The sequence below is a fragment of the Lepidochelys olivacea genome (assembly GCF_965140295.1).
Source record: "Lepidochelys olivacea isolate rLepOli2 genome assembly, chromosome: 7".
NCBI lineage: Eukaryota > Metazoa > Chordata > Testudines > Cheloniidae > Lepidochelys > Lepidochelys olivacea.
The window spans coordinates 55,350,542-55,364,895 of NC_140417.1; the positions used below are offsets into that span (position 1 = coordinate 55,350,542).

General features: G+C 47.5%; 1 protein-coding gene across 3 annotated transcripts; it reads left to right on the plus strand.

Annotated features, from left to right (window-relative positions):
* The first annotated feature begins 66 nt into the window (after positions 1-66).
* On the plus strand, positions 67-5,639 carry LOC311523761 (uncharacterized protein). Of its 3 annotated transcripts, none has more exons than XM_084634075.1 (3): positions 67-2,013; positions 3,361-3,451; positions 3,945-5,639. In XM_084634075.1, exon 3 carries the CDS (start codon positions 4,248-4,250, stop codon positions 5,535-5,537), a length of 1,290 nt encoding a protein of 429 aa, XP_084490201.1. In that variant the 5' UTR covers positions 67-2,013; positions 3,361-3,451; positions 3,945-4,247; the 3' UTR covers positions 5,538-5,639. The 3 variants fall into 3 exon arrangements, with proteins under 3 accessions (XP_084490201.1, XP_084490203.1, XP_084490202.1); XM_084634077.1 differs by having other exon boundaries at positions 4,134-5,639; XM_084634076.1 differs by having other exon boundaries at positions 75-167.
* The last annotated feature ends 8,715 nt before the right edge of the window (positions 5,640-14,354 follow it).

A 14,354-nucleotide genomic window follows, 5' to 3' on the forward strand; every position in this document is an offset into this window, starting at 1 on the left:
TGGGGCAGGGAACTCCGGTGATTTGAGGTGAGATGGGGATTTAGGTGAGGGGTTAAAGAGGTGGGGGCCTCAGAGAAGGGATTAAAGAGGCCTGGGTGAGCTGGTGGCTCTTGGGGTGCCAGCTGCCCTGCAGCCCTTTCCTGCCCTGGGCTGTGGCTGGTTGGCAGGTATCTCACAGCTCTGTGCCCCTAACCTGGCAGTGATGCCTCTCCCTCTCCTTTTGCCCTTCTCCAGGGGATGGAGCACTTAATTGCTCAGTTGCTCTCCCAAATGGCACTCTACAAACCTAATCCTGTGTGGTATAGGGAATGGGCTATTTTACTGGCAGCTCTACAGAGCCAGAGAGAGACTCATACCAATTAAAGGCATCTGTTTCCAGGGAGGTCATATGGAAAACTAAACCAGCCCTAATCAGTGTGGTTACCTGGATTACTGCCAGTTTTGGGATAGCTCTTCCACAATGCAAACTGCAAAAACCTTCTCTGCCTTCCCGGTACAGCCCTGTCCTGCAGCATTACAGGAGCGGCCATGCTTTCTTACCTCTCTCTGTGTTCTTATTCCCTGTCTCACATCCATGTTGCAGTATTATAAGATGCCTTCTCATTCCTCTAGTTCCATCGGCTCCCCACCATAGCATTACAGGAGCTTTCCTGTTTTCCCATTTCCCCTTTGCCATCCTCTCCAGCTCACGCTTATCCAGCTACTTTACAGGACTTCCTCTGCTTTCTTTTTCTTCCGTCCCCGTGGCTCAGAGCTGCAAGTTGTCATTACAAGAGTTCACCCACCATTATCTTGTTAGGGAAAGGTTTCAGAGTAACAGCCGTGTTAGTCTGTATTCGCAAAAAGAAAAGGAGTACTTGTGGCACCTTAGAGACTAACCAATTTATTTGAGCATAAGCTTTCGTGAGCTACAGCTCACTTCATTGGATGCATACTGTGGAAAATACAGAAGATGTTTTTATACACACAAACCATGAAAAAATGGGTGTTTATCACTACAAAAGGTTTTCTCTCCCCTCACCCCACTCTCCTGTTGGTAATAGCTTATCTAAAGTGATCACTCTCCTTACAATGTGTGTGATAATCAAGGTGGGCCATTTCCAGCACAAATCCAGGGTTTAACAAGAACAGTCTGAGGAATGGTGGGGTTAGGAAAAAACAAGGGGAAATAGGTTACCATGCATAATGACTTAGCCACTCCCAGTCTCTATTCAAGCCTAAGTTAATTGTATCCAATTTGCAAATGAATTCCAATTCTGCAGTGTCTCGCTGGAGTCTGGTTTTGAAGTTTTTCTGTTGTAATATCGCAACTTTCATGTCTGTAATCGCGTGACCAGAGAGATTGAAGTGTTCTCCAACTGTTTTATGAATGTTATAATTCTTGACATCTGATTTGTGTCCATTTATTCTTTTACGTAGAGACTGTCCAGTTTGACCAATGTACATGGCAGAGGGGCATTGCTGGCACATTATGGCATATATCACATTGGTAGATGTGCAGGTGAACGAGCCTCTGATAGTGTGGCTGATGTTATTAGGCCCTGTGATGGTGTCCCCTGAATAGATATGTGGGCACAGTTGGCAACAGGCTTTGTTGCAAGGATAGGTTCCTGGGTTAGTGGTTCTGTTGTGTGGTATGTGTTTGCTGGTGAGTATTCGCTTCAGGTTGGGGGGCTGTCTGTAGGCAAGGACAGGCCTGTCTCCCAAGATCTGTGAGAGTGTTGGGTCATCCTTCAGGATAGGTTGTAGATCCTTGATAATGCGTTGGAGGAGTTTTAGTTGGGGGGCTGAAGGTGACAGCTAGTGGCGTTCTGTTATTTTCTTTGTTAGGCCTGTCCTGTAGTAGTGACCAGAAGTAGTGTAGTAGTGACCAGAAGTCACTGATAAGTGGTACTGATAAGAGGTTAGGCTTCATTCCACAATGAATTGTGCATTCGTCAGCACCCACTGATTCTGCTCACATGCTGCTGCTGGTTAGACCAGGCCTCTGGTTCAGTGGAATGGTTCACATGTGTAAGTCTTTGCGGGATCAGAGCCTTAGTCTGAAATGGGTTTGAGCAACACTGTCTTTTTGTTTTGATTTGTTCATGAGCTTCTCTCAAAAGTTCATAGTTGTCTGTATCAGTGTTATTAGTTTATGCCAAAATTGCTTTCCTTTAATAGTGAATCTCACAAATGGATAGAAATGCCTTAGACCTAGTTTATGCTACAAAGTTTTGCTGGAATAGCTCATATCAATTTGGTGTGTGAAATAAACTATCCCAGCAAGAGCCCTTTTATGCCTGTATAAGTGCACGTACACTAAGGCTTTTGCTGCATAGAAATATTGCACGCACAAAAATCACACATCGAACTGACATTGCAATGCTGGCAAAGTGACTAGTATAAACCTGGCCTTAGATTCTCATTTGACAAATATAGCAAAGGGAACGAAATTAGGTGTCAACCCTTTTGTTTCTGCCCATTCTGTTGCTCAAGGACGCAACATACACACTCTTGCAACTTGAGAGAATTGCATTTTCAGTTTGTGCCTACCCATCAAAAACCTACTCTCAAGAAGCAAACTCTCACATCTAAAAATATTATTTAATAAACTATTGTTATTATAATATTGATTTAAAAGCTAATACATGAAAAGGGCATGGATGTGATATTTCTCTCTGGATGTCATCATCTGCTATATGTTAATGAGAATTTATTACAGATATTATCTTTCGAATACAGGGCAGCATCTTATTGGAAAAATAGGATCAATACTAAATAAGATCAATTCTGCAGTTGGCTCTATTATGCAGATTGCCTTTTCTGTATCAGTATCAATATTATTAAAGTTAATACAGGAATGTAATTGTCTTATCTTGGTAGAGCCAGGAAAATATGAACAGCTGAAAAAGTATGTTAATTTACTGATGTTATTTTTCAAATGTAGGCCATATATTATTGTAGATAAGATCGATATTAACATTAACAGATTCTACAGTTTACTTCATTATGTAAACTCGGTGGTAGTTGAACTCATTTTCCTTCAGTTATTCACATCAGCCATAACGGGTAATGTCTCTATAACGATCTACACTATAAACCTTTGCAGATCAAAACTTATCACAGATAATTTGTCATAAAACTCATTTGTTCTAATAACAACATTAATTATAAACCTACTAATTTAATGAAAAGGAGTACTTGTGGCACCTTAGAGACTAACAAATTTATTCGAGCATAAGCTTTCGTGAGCTACAGCTCAGACAGCGATAAACTGCGTAGATGTATCTGAAATACAGTGCAAGTGTGTGGATGGGGGTGGGGAGGTTGAAATTTGAACCTATGTAATTTTTTTCTAAAATGTCTTGTCTTGTTTAGATGTTGGTAGCTGAGCCCTGCCAAGTCCTTTGTAGTTAACAAACAAGCATGCAGTGAAGTTCCTAAGTCAATTTGGCACAGATCCAGAAAGGTATTTAGGCTCCTAGCTTCCATTTGTCTCAGGGTATGTCTACACTACGAAATTAGGTCGAATTTATAGAAGTCGGTTTTTTTGAAATCGGTTTTATATATTCGAGTGTGTGTGTCCCCACAGAAAATGCTCTAAGTGCATTAAGTGCATTAACTCGGCGGAGCGCTTCCACAGTACCGAGGCAAGCGTCGACTTCTGGAGCGTTGCACTGTGGGTAGCTATCCCATAGTTCCCGCAGTCTCCGCTGCCCATTGGAATTCTGGGTTGATATCCCAATGCCTGATGGGGCTAAAACATTGTCGCGGGTGGTTCTGGGTACATATCGTCAGGACCCCGTTCCCACCCTCCCTCCCCCCGTGAAAGCAAGGGCAGACAATCATTTCGCGCCTTTTTTGTCTGCTGCCAGCCAAAGATGTAAAGGATAGATGGAGTGGGTCAGAACAAGAAATAGACCAGATTTGTTTTGTACTCATTTTCCTCCTCCCCTGTCTAGATCACACTGCAGTCAGTCACAGAGAAGGCGCAGCGAGGTTAATCTAGCCATGTATCAATCAGAGGCCAGGCTAACCTCCTTGTTCCAATAACAACGATAACTTTGGTGCACCATTTCTTATTGGAACCCTCCGTGCAGTCCTGCCTGAAATACTCCTTGATGTACAGGCACACCCTTTGTTGATTTTAGCTCCCTGAAGCCAACCCTGTAAGCCGTGTCGTCAGTCGCCCCTCCCTCCATCAGAGCAACGGCAGACAATCGTTCCGCGTCTTCTTTCTGTGCGGACGCCATACCAAGGCAAGCATGGAGGCCGCTGAGCTCATTTTGGCAATTAGGAGCACATCAACCACCACACGCATTATCCAGCAGTATATGCAGCACCAGAACATGGCAACGCGATACCGGGCGAGGAGGCGACGTCAGCGCGGTCCCGTGAGTGATCAGGACATGGACACAGATTTCTCTGAAAGCATGGGCCCTGCCAATGCATGCATCATGGTGCTAATGGGGCAGGTTCATGCTGTGGAACACCGATTCTGGGCTCGGGAAACAAGCACAGACTGGTGGGACCGCATAGTGTTGCAGGTCTGGGACGATTCCCAGTGGCTGCGAAACTTTCGCATGCGTAAGGGCACTTTCATGGAACTTTGTGACTTGCTTTCCCCTGCCCTGAAGCGCATGAATACCAGGATGAGAGCAGCCCTCACAGTTGAGAAGCGAGTGGTGATAGCCCTGTGGAAGCTTGCAACGCCAGACAGCTACCGGTCAGTTGGGAATCAATTTGGAGTGGGCAAATCTACTGTGGGGGCTGCTGTGATGCAAGTAGCTCACGCAATCAAAGATCTGCTGATATCAAGGGTAGTGACCCTGGGAAATGTGCAGGTCATAGTGGATGGCTTTGCTGCAATGGGATTCCCTAACTGTGGTGGGGCCATAGACGGAACCCATATCCCTATCTTGGCACCGGAGCACCAAGCCGCCGAGTACATAAACCGCAAGGGGTACTTTTCGATAGTGCTGCAAGCTCTGGTGGATCACAAGGGACGTTTCACCAACATCAACATGGGATGGCCGGGAAAGGTGCATGACGCTCGCATCTTCAGGAACTCTGGTCTGTTTCAAAAGCTGCAGGAAGGGACTTTCTTCCCAGACCAGAAAATAACTGTTGGGGATGTTGAAATGCCTATATGTATCCTTGGGGACCCAGCCTACCCCTTAATGCCATGGCTCATGAAGCCGTACACAGGCAGCCTGGACAGTGGTCAGGAGCTGTTCAACTACAGGCTGAGCAAGTGCAGAATGGTGGTAGAATGTGCATTTGGACGTTTAAAAGCGCGCTGGCGCAGTTTACTGACTCGCTTAGACCTCAGCGAAACCAATATTCCCACTGTTATTACTGCTTGCTGTGTGCTCCACAATATCTGTGAGAGTAAGGGGGAGACGTTTATGGTGGGGTGGGAGATTGAGGCAAATCGCCTGGCTGCTGGTTACGCGCAGCCAGACACCAGGGCGGTTAGAAGAGCTCAGGAGGGCGCGGTACGCATCAGAGAAGCTTTGAAAACCAGTTTCATGACTGGCCAGGCTACAGTGTGAAAGTTCTGTTTGTTTCTCCTTGATGAAACCCCCCGCCCCTTGGTTCACTCTACTTCCCTGTAAGCTAACCACCCTCCCCTCCTCCCTTTAATCACCGCTTGCAGAGGCAATAAAGTCATTGCTGCTTCACAGTCATGCATTCGTTATTCATTCATCACACAAATAGGGAGATGACTACCAAGGTATCCCAGGAGGGGTGGTGGAGGAGGGAAGGAAAATGCCACACAGCACTTTAAGCACAGCACTTTAAAAGTTTACAACTTTAAAATTTATTGAATGACAGCCTTCTTTTTTTTGGGCAATCCTCTGTTGTGGAGTGGCTGGTTGGCCGGAGGCCCCCCCACCGCTTTCTTGGGCGTCTGGGTGTGGAGGCTATGGAACTTGGGGAGGAGGGCGGTTGGTTACAGAGGGGCAGCAGTGGCAGTCTGTGCTCCAGCTGCCTTTGCTGCAGCTCAACCATACACTGGAGCATTCTTGTTTGGTCCTGCAGCAGCCTCAGTATTGAATCCTGCCTCCTCTCATCACGCTGCCGCCACATTTGAGCTTCAGCCCTGTCTTCAGCCCGCCACTTACTCTCTTCAGCCCGCCACTTACTCTCTTCAGCCCTCCACCTCTCCTCCCGGTCATTTTGTGCTTTCCTGCACTCTGACATTATTTGCCTCCACGCATTCGTCTGTGCTCTGTCAGTGTGGGAGGACAGCATTAGCTCGGAGAACATTTCATCTCGAGTGCGTTTTTTTTTCTTTCTAAGCTTCACTAGCCTCTGGGAAGGAGAAGATCCTGTGATCATTGAAACACATCCAGCTGGTGGAGAAAAAAAAAGGGACAGCGGTATTTAAAAAGACACATTTTATAAAACAGTCGCTACACTCTTTCAGGGTAAACCTTGCTGTTAACATTACGTACATAGCACATGTGCTTTCGTTACAAGGTCGCATTTTGCCTCCTCCCACCGCGTGACTACCCCCTCAACCTTCCCCCCTCCCTGTGGCTAACAGCGGGGAACATTTCTGTTCAGCCACAGGCAAACAGCCCAGCAGGAATGGGCTATACTGAGTGTCCCTGAAGAAAAGCACCCTATTTCAACCAGGTGACCATGAATTATATCTCACTCTCCTGAGGATAACACAGAGAGAGAGAGAACGGATTTTGGTTGAATGCCAGCAAACATACACTGCAATGCTTTGTTCTACAGTGATTCCCGAGTATGTGTTACTGGCCTGGAGTGATAAAGTGTCCTACCATGAAGGACGAAATAAGGCTGCCCTCCCCAGAAACCTTTTGCAAAGGCTTTAGGACTACATCTAGGAGAACCGCAAATGCCAGGGCAAAGTAATCCTTTCACATGCTTGCTTTTAAACCATGTATAGCATTTTAAAAGGTACACTCACCAGAGGTCCCTTCTCCGCCTGCTGGGTCCAGGAGGCAGCCTTGGGTGGGTTCGGGGGGTACTGGCTCCAGGTCTAGGGTGAGAAACAGTTCCTGGCTGTCGGGAAAACCGGTTTCTCCGCTTGCTTGCTGTGAGCTATCTACAACCTCCTCCTCCTCCTCATCTTCTTCGTCCCCAAAACCTGCTTCCGTATTGCCTCCATCTCCATTGAAGGAGTCAAACAACACGGCTGGGGTAGTGGTGGCTGAACCCCCTAAAATGGCATGCAGCTCATCATAGAAGCGGCATGTTTGGGGCTCTGACCCAGAGCGGCTGTTCGCCTCTCTGGTTTTCTGGTAGGCTTGCCTCAGCTCCTTCAGTTTCACACGGCACTGCTTCGGGTCCCTGTTATGGCCTCTGTCCTTCATGCCCTGGGAGATTTTGACAAAGGTTTTGGCATTTCGAAAACTGGAACGGAGTTCTGATAGCACGGATTCCTCTCCCCAAACAGCGATCAGATCCCGTACCTCCCGTTCGGTCCATGCTGGAGCTCTTTTGCGATTCTGGGACTCCATCATGGTCACCTGTGCTGATGAGCTCTGCATGGTCACCTGCAGCTTGCCACGCTGGCCAAACAGGAAATGAGATTCAAAAGTTCGCGGTTCTTTTCCTGTCTACCTGGCCAGTGCATCTGAGTTGAGAGTGCTGTCCAGAGCGGTCAGAATGGAGCACTCTGGGATAGCTCCCGGAGGCCAATACCATCGAATTGTGTCCACAGTACCCCAAATTCGAGCTGGGAACGTCGATTTAAGCGCTAATCCACTTGTCAGGGGTGGAGTAAGGAAATCGATTTTAAGAGCCCTTTAAGTCGAAATAAAGGGTTTCACTGTGTGGACGGGTGCAGGTTTAAATCGATTTAACATTGCTAAATTCGACCTAAAGTCCTAGTGTAGACCAGGGCTCAATGGAAGTTAGGAGTCTAAATATCTTTGGATTCTGGACCTAAATTATTTAGTATAGTTGTTAATTTAGGGCCCAATCCTGCACCACTGAAGTCAGCTGAAGTTTTGCCGTTAACTTCAGTGTGAGCAGGATCAAAGCGTATGTCCCAGTTCTGAAAACGCTAAGGCCCAGATACTCAGAGGTAGTTAGAAGCCTTACTCCCACTGAAATCATTGGGAGCTAGGCACCTAGATACCTTAAAGGATTCTTTACTTTAAGTATACGTGAGTAATTGCATTGATTTAAGAGGGACTATGACAGGCTGAGAATATCCTGCATAAACCTTACGGAATTAAGATAAATTCTGTTGAATGAAGTTAAACCTCATTGAATTAGGTTTAATATCTTTGGGGTCTATTGCATTAAAATTGCAATTGTGTATGAATAACTCCTCTAGGAGGAGGGGGATGCTAATGTAATTCTCCAGTTATCCTCTTTTGAAGCAGGAGAGGTTTGCATAAACTAGTTCAAACTGGATTCTCCAGGGAACAACACACAAAGAAAGAATTTTTAGATAAGTAGCCTGGCTTTAAAGGGGCTCAAGGCCTTCTTCCAGGTCTAGCAAATGGACAGGAATCCTGGTCCACACCCGAGAGATGGGTTGGAAGGACTGGTCCTATTTAGGCCCCGTAAGACTGTGAGCTTGTTCTGAGCTGAAGCTATGATGGAGTATCGAAGGCCTGCTCATGCCAGACTCTGTGTTAGGATTGGGGTGATCTTTGGTAAGCTTGCATGTAGTTTTTAATATGTTTTCTCAGTAGTGCTTTTACCTTAAGAATAGAGTTGGCTTACATAGGAAGAACTGTGTGGTAATTTATAACTGGGCAGTCACACTGTTATCAGTCTCGGAAGAGAAACCAAGCAGGTCTGTTCAGACAGACTCTTTTTGCTGAGAAGAACACTGTGAAGGCAGGGAACTGTTTGGCCTTAAAATACCCTGGTGTCATTGGACCTTAGTGGGTCACAGTTGAGGATGCCAAATGCAGGACAGACCACTGAGAAATAGGGCAGATTACAAGATGGTATATTCCTGGGGAACAAGGCTGGAAGCTGGGGGGATTTGGCTGGTGCCTTTTTCTGTGTGATTCATGAGTGGTTCTGGGAGCATTCATGCAATCTAGCTGGGTGTGGGGCTTCACATGCGATTGTGCTGAGTGATAACAGCACCTGGAAGAGTTTGCTGCTTGTCACTAGCAAAGCATTGTGAGAGACAGCCCAGGCTGGAGAGTTAAGGGTACACAGTGGTCCCACAATCCCAGGCTGCACCCCAGGGATCCCGTCACAAGATCATATACATACAATTGATTTTCAGTGTTCATAGATCAGCATCACAGCAGTCATGGAATAAATTGCTAGCTCACAAACAGATTGGTATTCATCAGTCCTTGTTCAAAGCTGTCTTAGAAATCCAGTCCAGAGAAATAAGCAGTAAATGAAGACAAAATGGAGAGCTCTCAGGGGTTCTTTGACATCCTCTGCCGTGTGCATGGAATTTTACTGTCCCAAACAAAGCCCACAGCCCAGATGCATGGAAAATTACTGGCCCAAGATGGAATCCAGGGTCACATGATCATATCACATGCCCTTACATGCTTTGATGACCCACAGGACTAGCTGTTATCCATATTCTTTCTGAGGCCCTCCACAGGAAAGGCTTACTGGGCAGGATGAACTTCTTCTATGGCCCGTTGTGAGCTGAGTGTCCTTAATGGGCCATCAACACATAGCTGACTGACCCTAATGTAAATTCTGGGGGTTGGGGAGGGTTGTTACAACATATGCATAACATACCAGTACGTGGCCAATATTCATAACTTCAGAAACAAAGACGATACATGTTTATAAACAGGATAATCATAGTTAGCTACTCATAATTTTTCCATTGATGCCTGACATGATATACTTTGTACAAGATATGTTGCAATTGTATAACAGTGGTGATATCAATGGTATAAATGATCATATTCAATTATACTGCATCACACCTGGTCAGGAGCGAGAGAGAGAGATTCAGGTCACTACCCAAGAGAGGCGATGGCTTGGCAGCCAGAAGCCTAAGGGTAGGTGCCTTTGCTGAACTACAGAGGAAACTGTGACAGGTACTACTCACGTGATTAAAGTTAAGCATATGCATCAGGACTGTCAAATGATTAAAAAAATTAATTGTGATTAATCATACTGTTAATAATAGAATACAATTTATTTAAATATTTGTTGATGTTTTCTACATTTTCAAATATATTGATTTCAATTACAATACAGAATACAAAGTGTACAGTGCTCACTTTATATTTATTTTTTATTACAAATATTTGCACTGTAAAAAACAAAAGAAATAGTATTTTTCATTTCACTTAATACAAGTACTGTAGTGTAATCTCTTTATTATGAAAGTTGAACTTCTGAATGTAGAATTATGTACAAAAATAACTGCATTAAAAATAAAGCAATGTAAAATTTTAGATCCTGCAAGTTCACTCAGTCCTACTTGTTCAGCCAATCGCTCACACAAACAAGTTTGTTTACATTTGTAGGAGATAATGCTGCCCACTTCTTGTGTACAATGTCACCTGAAAGTGAGAACAGGTGTTCTCATGGCACTGTTGTAGCAGACATCACAAGATATTTATGTGCCAGATGCGCTAAAGATTCATATGTCCCTTCATGCTTCAACCACCATTCCAGGGGACATGCGTCCATGCTGATGACGGGTTCTGCTCGATAACAATCCAAAGCAGTGCAGACCGATGCATGTTCATTTCCATTATCTGAGTAAGGTGCCACCAGCAGAAAGTTGATTTTCTCTTTTGGTGGTTCGGGTTCTGTAGTTACAGCATTGGAGTGTTGCTCTTTTAGGACTTCCGAAAGCATGCTCCACACCTTGTCCCTTTCCAATTTTGGAAGGCACTTCCAATTCTTAAACCTTGGGTCTTGTGCTGTAGCTATCTTTAGAAATCTCACATTGGTACCTTCTTTGCGTTTTGTCATATCTGCAGTGAAAGTGTTCTTAAAATGAACAACGTGTGCTGGGTCATCATCTGAGACTGCTGTAACTTGAAATATATGGCAGAATTCAGGTAAAACAGAGCAAGGGACATACAATTCTCCTCCAAGGAGTTTAGTCACAAATTTAATTAATGCATTCTTTTTTTAACAAGCGTCATCAGCATGGAATCATGTCCTCTGGAATGGTGGCCGAAGCATGAAGGGGCATATGAATGTTTAGCACAGGGGTCGGCAACCTATGGCACACGTGCCAAAGACAGCACGCAAGCCGATTTTTAATGGCACACTGTGGCCTGCCGGGTCCCAGCCGCGCCCCGCTCAGCCCGCTGCGAACCCAGGCCAGGACCTCGGCAGGCAGTAGCGTGCCACGAAAAATCCTGCCTGCCCTGGCTTGCTGTTCTCCACCCCCCCACGGGGGCAGGGTGAAGAAGCTTGTGCAAGCTCCCTCCTCCCCTGCCTCTTCCCCCAGTGTGCTGGGTTCCTGCCCCTCCTCCTCTCCCTCCCTGCTGCCAATCAGCTGATGGCCCTAGCTAGGGAGGGGGAGAAGCAGAGCCGCAGGGGGCTCGCTGCTACTGGGAGGAGGCGGAGAAGAGGTGGGGACGGGGCCTTGGGGAAGGGGGGTGGAATCAGGGCATATACCCTCCACCCCCACGACCCCAGCCCTCTGCCCTGACCCCTGCACCCCCTGACATACTCCCAGCCCTCTGCCCTGACCCCTGCACCCCCCCCCACACTCCCAGCCCTCTGCCCTGACCTCTGCATCCCCCTCACACACACACACCCAGCCCTCTGCCCTGACCCCTGCACCCTCTCACACCCCTGTGCCCTGACCCCTGCACCCCCCACAACCCCAGCCCTGCCTCCAGCACTCCCCACACATACCTAGTCCCCCCACACCCCATGCCCTGACTCCTGCACCCCCCTCACATGCCCCCAGCCCTCTGCCCTGACTCCTGCACCCTCCTCACATACACGCAGCCCCCTGCCCTGACTTCTGCACACCCCATGCCTTGACTCTTGCACCCCCCGCATTCCCACCCCCAGCCTGAGAACCAAACGGGAGCTCCTGCAAACCCCCCACCCCCCGCACATTACCACCTGAACCCCTCGCACCAAATGGGAGCTGCCCAGGTAAGTACTCCACACCCAAACCTCCTGCCCCAACCCTGAGCCCCCTTCCTCATTCTAGCTCCACGCCAGACCCTGCACCCTAACCCCCAGCCTGCTCCTTCACCCCCAGCCCTGTGCTCAGTGCACTCCCACCCTCAGCTCAGTGCAGAGAGAGAGGAAGAGAATGGGCTAGAACTAGGGAGAAGATAGGTACCCACTCTATGTGGGCAGGGCCGGGATCCCAGACTGGCAGCGGGCTGAGAGGGGCCGGCAGCCGGGACTCTGGCTGGCAGGAGTCAGCGGATGGAATCCCAGACCAGCAGCGGGCTGAGCTGCTCAGCCCGCTGCCAGTCTGGGGTCCCAGCTGCCGGCCCCACTCAGCCCACTGCTGGTCTGGGGTTCTGGCTTTCGGCCCCTTACCAGCTGGGGTCCCGGCTGCAGGCTCCGCTCAGCCTGCTGCCAGCCTAGGTGAACGGAACCCCAGACTGGCAGCAGGCTGAGCGGGCCAGCGGCGTAAGATCAGCATTTTAATTTAATTTTAAATGAAGCTTCTTAAACATTTTGAAAACCTTGTTTACTTTACATACGACAATAGTTTAGTTATATAATATATAGACTTATAGAGAGAGACCTTCTAAAAAACATTAAAATGTATTACTGGCACGCAAAACCTTAAATTAAAGTGAATAAATGAAGACTCGGCACACCACTTCTGAAAGGTTGCTGACCCCTGGCTTAGCCTATCTGGCACGTAAATACCTTGCAATGCTGGCTACAAAAGTGCTACACAAATGCCTGCTTTCACTTTCTGGTGATGTAAATAAGAAGAGGGCAGTATAAATGTAAACAAATGTATTTGTTTTTTTACAAACCTGTAAATGTAAACAAACCTATTTGTCTTAGGACTTGTCTATACGGGCATTTTACAGTGCTGCAACTTTCTCGCTCAGGGGTATGAAAAAACACACCCCTGAGTGCTGCAAGTTTCAGTGCTGTAAAGTGCCAATGTAGACAGTGCACCGCCCCTCACGGAGGGGGGTTTTTTTAGAGCGCTGGGAGAGCTCTCTCCCAGCACTATGCCACAACTACACAAGCCACGTTAAAGTGACATGCAACATTTTAATCCAGTGAAACCTGTGCGTGGAGCCATCCTATCCAGCCCAAAGAAACCTCAGCCCTAGGCCCTAGTTCTGCTGTTGACCCCTATTCAGTAAAGCACTCAAGTATGTGTTTAATTTGACTTCGGTGGTATTGAAGCATGCACTTTGTAGAACATGGACAGAGTTATGTCCTTGAAGGCTTTGCACCCACTTCCTGAAGGTATTCCCACCCACTTCCCACAGAAATCAATAGGAGTTTAATACTCGCTGGAAGGTGACTTTGAAAGAGACAGGGGAGACTTTGCTTCGCTGTGGACTTGTGCCCACAATGCTATGTGACGACTGGAGAAGCGTATTGGCTGCCACTAGATGTCGTGCGAGGAAAGCCAGGAGCTGGGAGTCCTGGTGTCACAGGTGAAGAATACAAATCACACTATCATCATTACAAGAGCTAGAACCATGCTGGAGAGGACCCTGAAGGATGCCATCCGCTGCCAATATGTGGAAATCCTGAAACGGAAGCCAGACCAGGGAAGGCGTTCGAGGTGACATGCAAGGGGGATGCCAGCAACCACTTCCTCCCCGGGGGCAGCTTCACCCGATTTGCCGACTGGAGGTTCATCCACAGGGCCCAGCTCAACTGCATCCCACTGAATGGAGCCGTCCGCTACGGGAATCGGGACAAGTGATGCAGGAAGTGTGGCTATGTCAACGAGACACTACCCCATGTCCTGTGTAGCTGCAAGCCCCACTCAAGAGGTTGGCAGCTGCGACACAATGCCATCCAAGATCACTTGGCCAGAGCCGTCCCGCCCCCCGTGGGGAAGGTTGCTGTAAACTCCACCATCTCCGGAACTGACAGCCAACTGTGACTGGACATCGTCATCACCAACGAGGACCGGAAGAAGATCATCACGGTGGACGTCACAGTGTCCTTCGAGAACAGGACCCCGGCCTTCTATGATGCCCAAGCTTGAAAGGTAGAGAAATATGCCCCTCTGGCCGAAACCTTGAGAGCTAAGGGTTACCAGTCCAGACACGCTCACTGATCGTTGGAACCGTAGGCACATGGGACCCCAGTAACAAGTGACTACTGAGAGAATGTGGAATCGGTCAATGCTACGCTCGGCTGATGCGGCAACTTATGGTGTCGGACAGCATCAGGTGGTCGAGGGACACCTACATAGAACACATCACTGGACATCAGCAATACTAGGAAGGATGAGCTGG

What these genes read in the sequence shown, in the direction of transcription:
- LOC311523761 (XM_084634075.1), top strand. Translation starts at nt 4,248, where the DNA reads ATGGAGGCCGCTGAGCTCATTTTGGCAATTAGGAGCACATCAACCACC.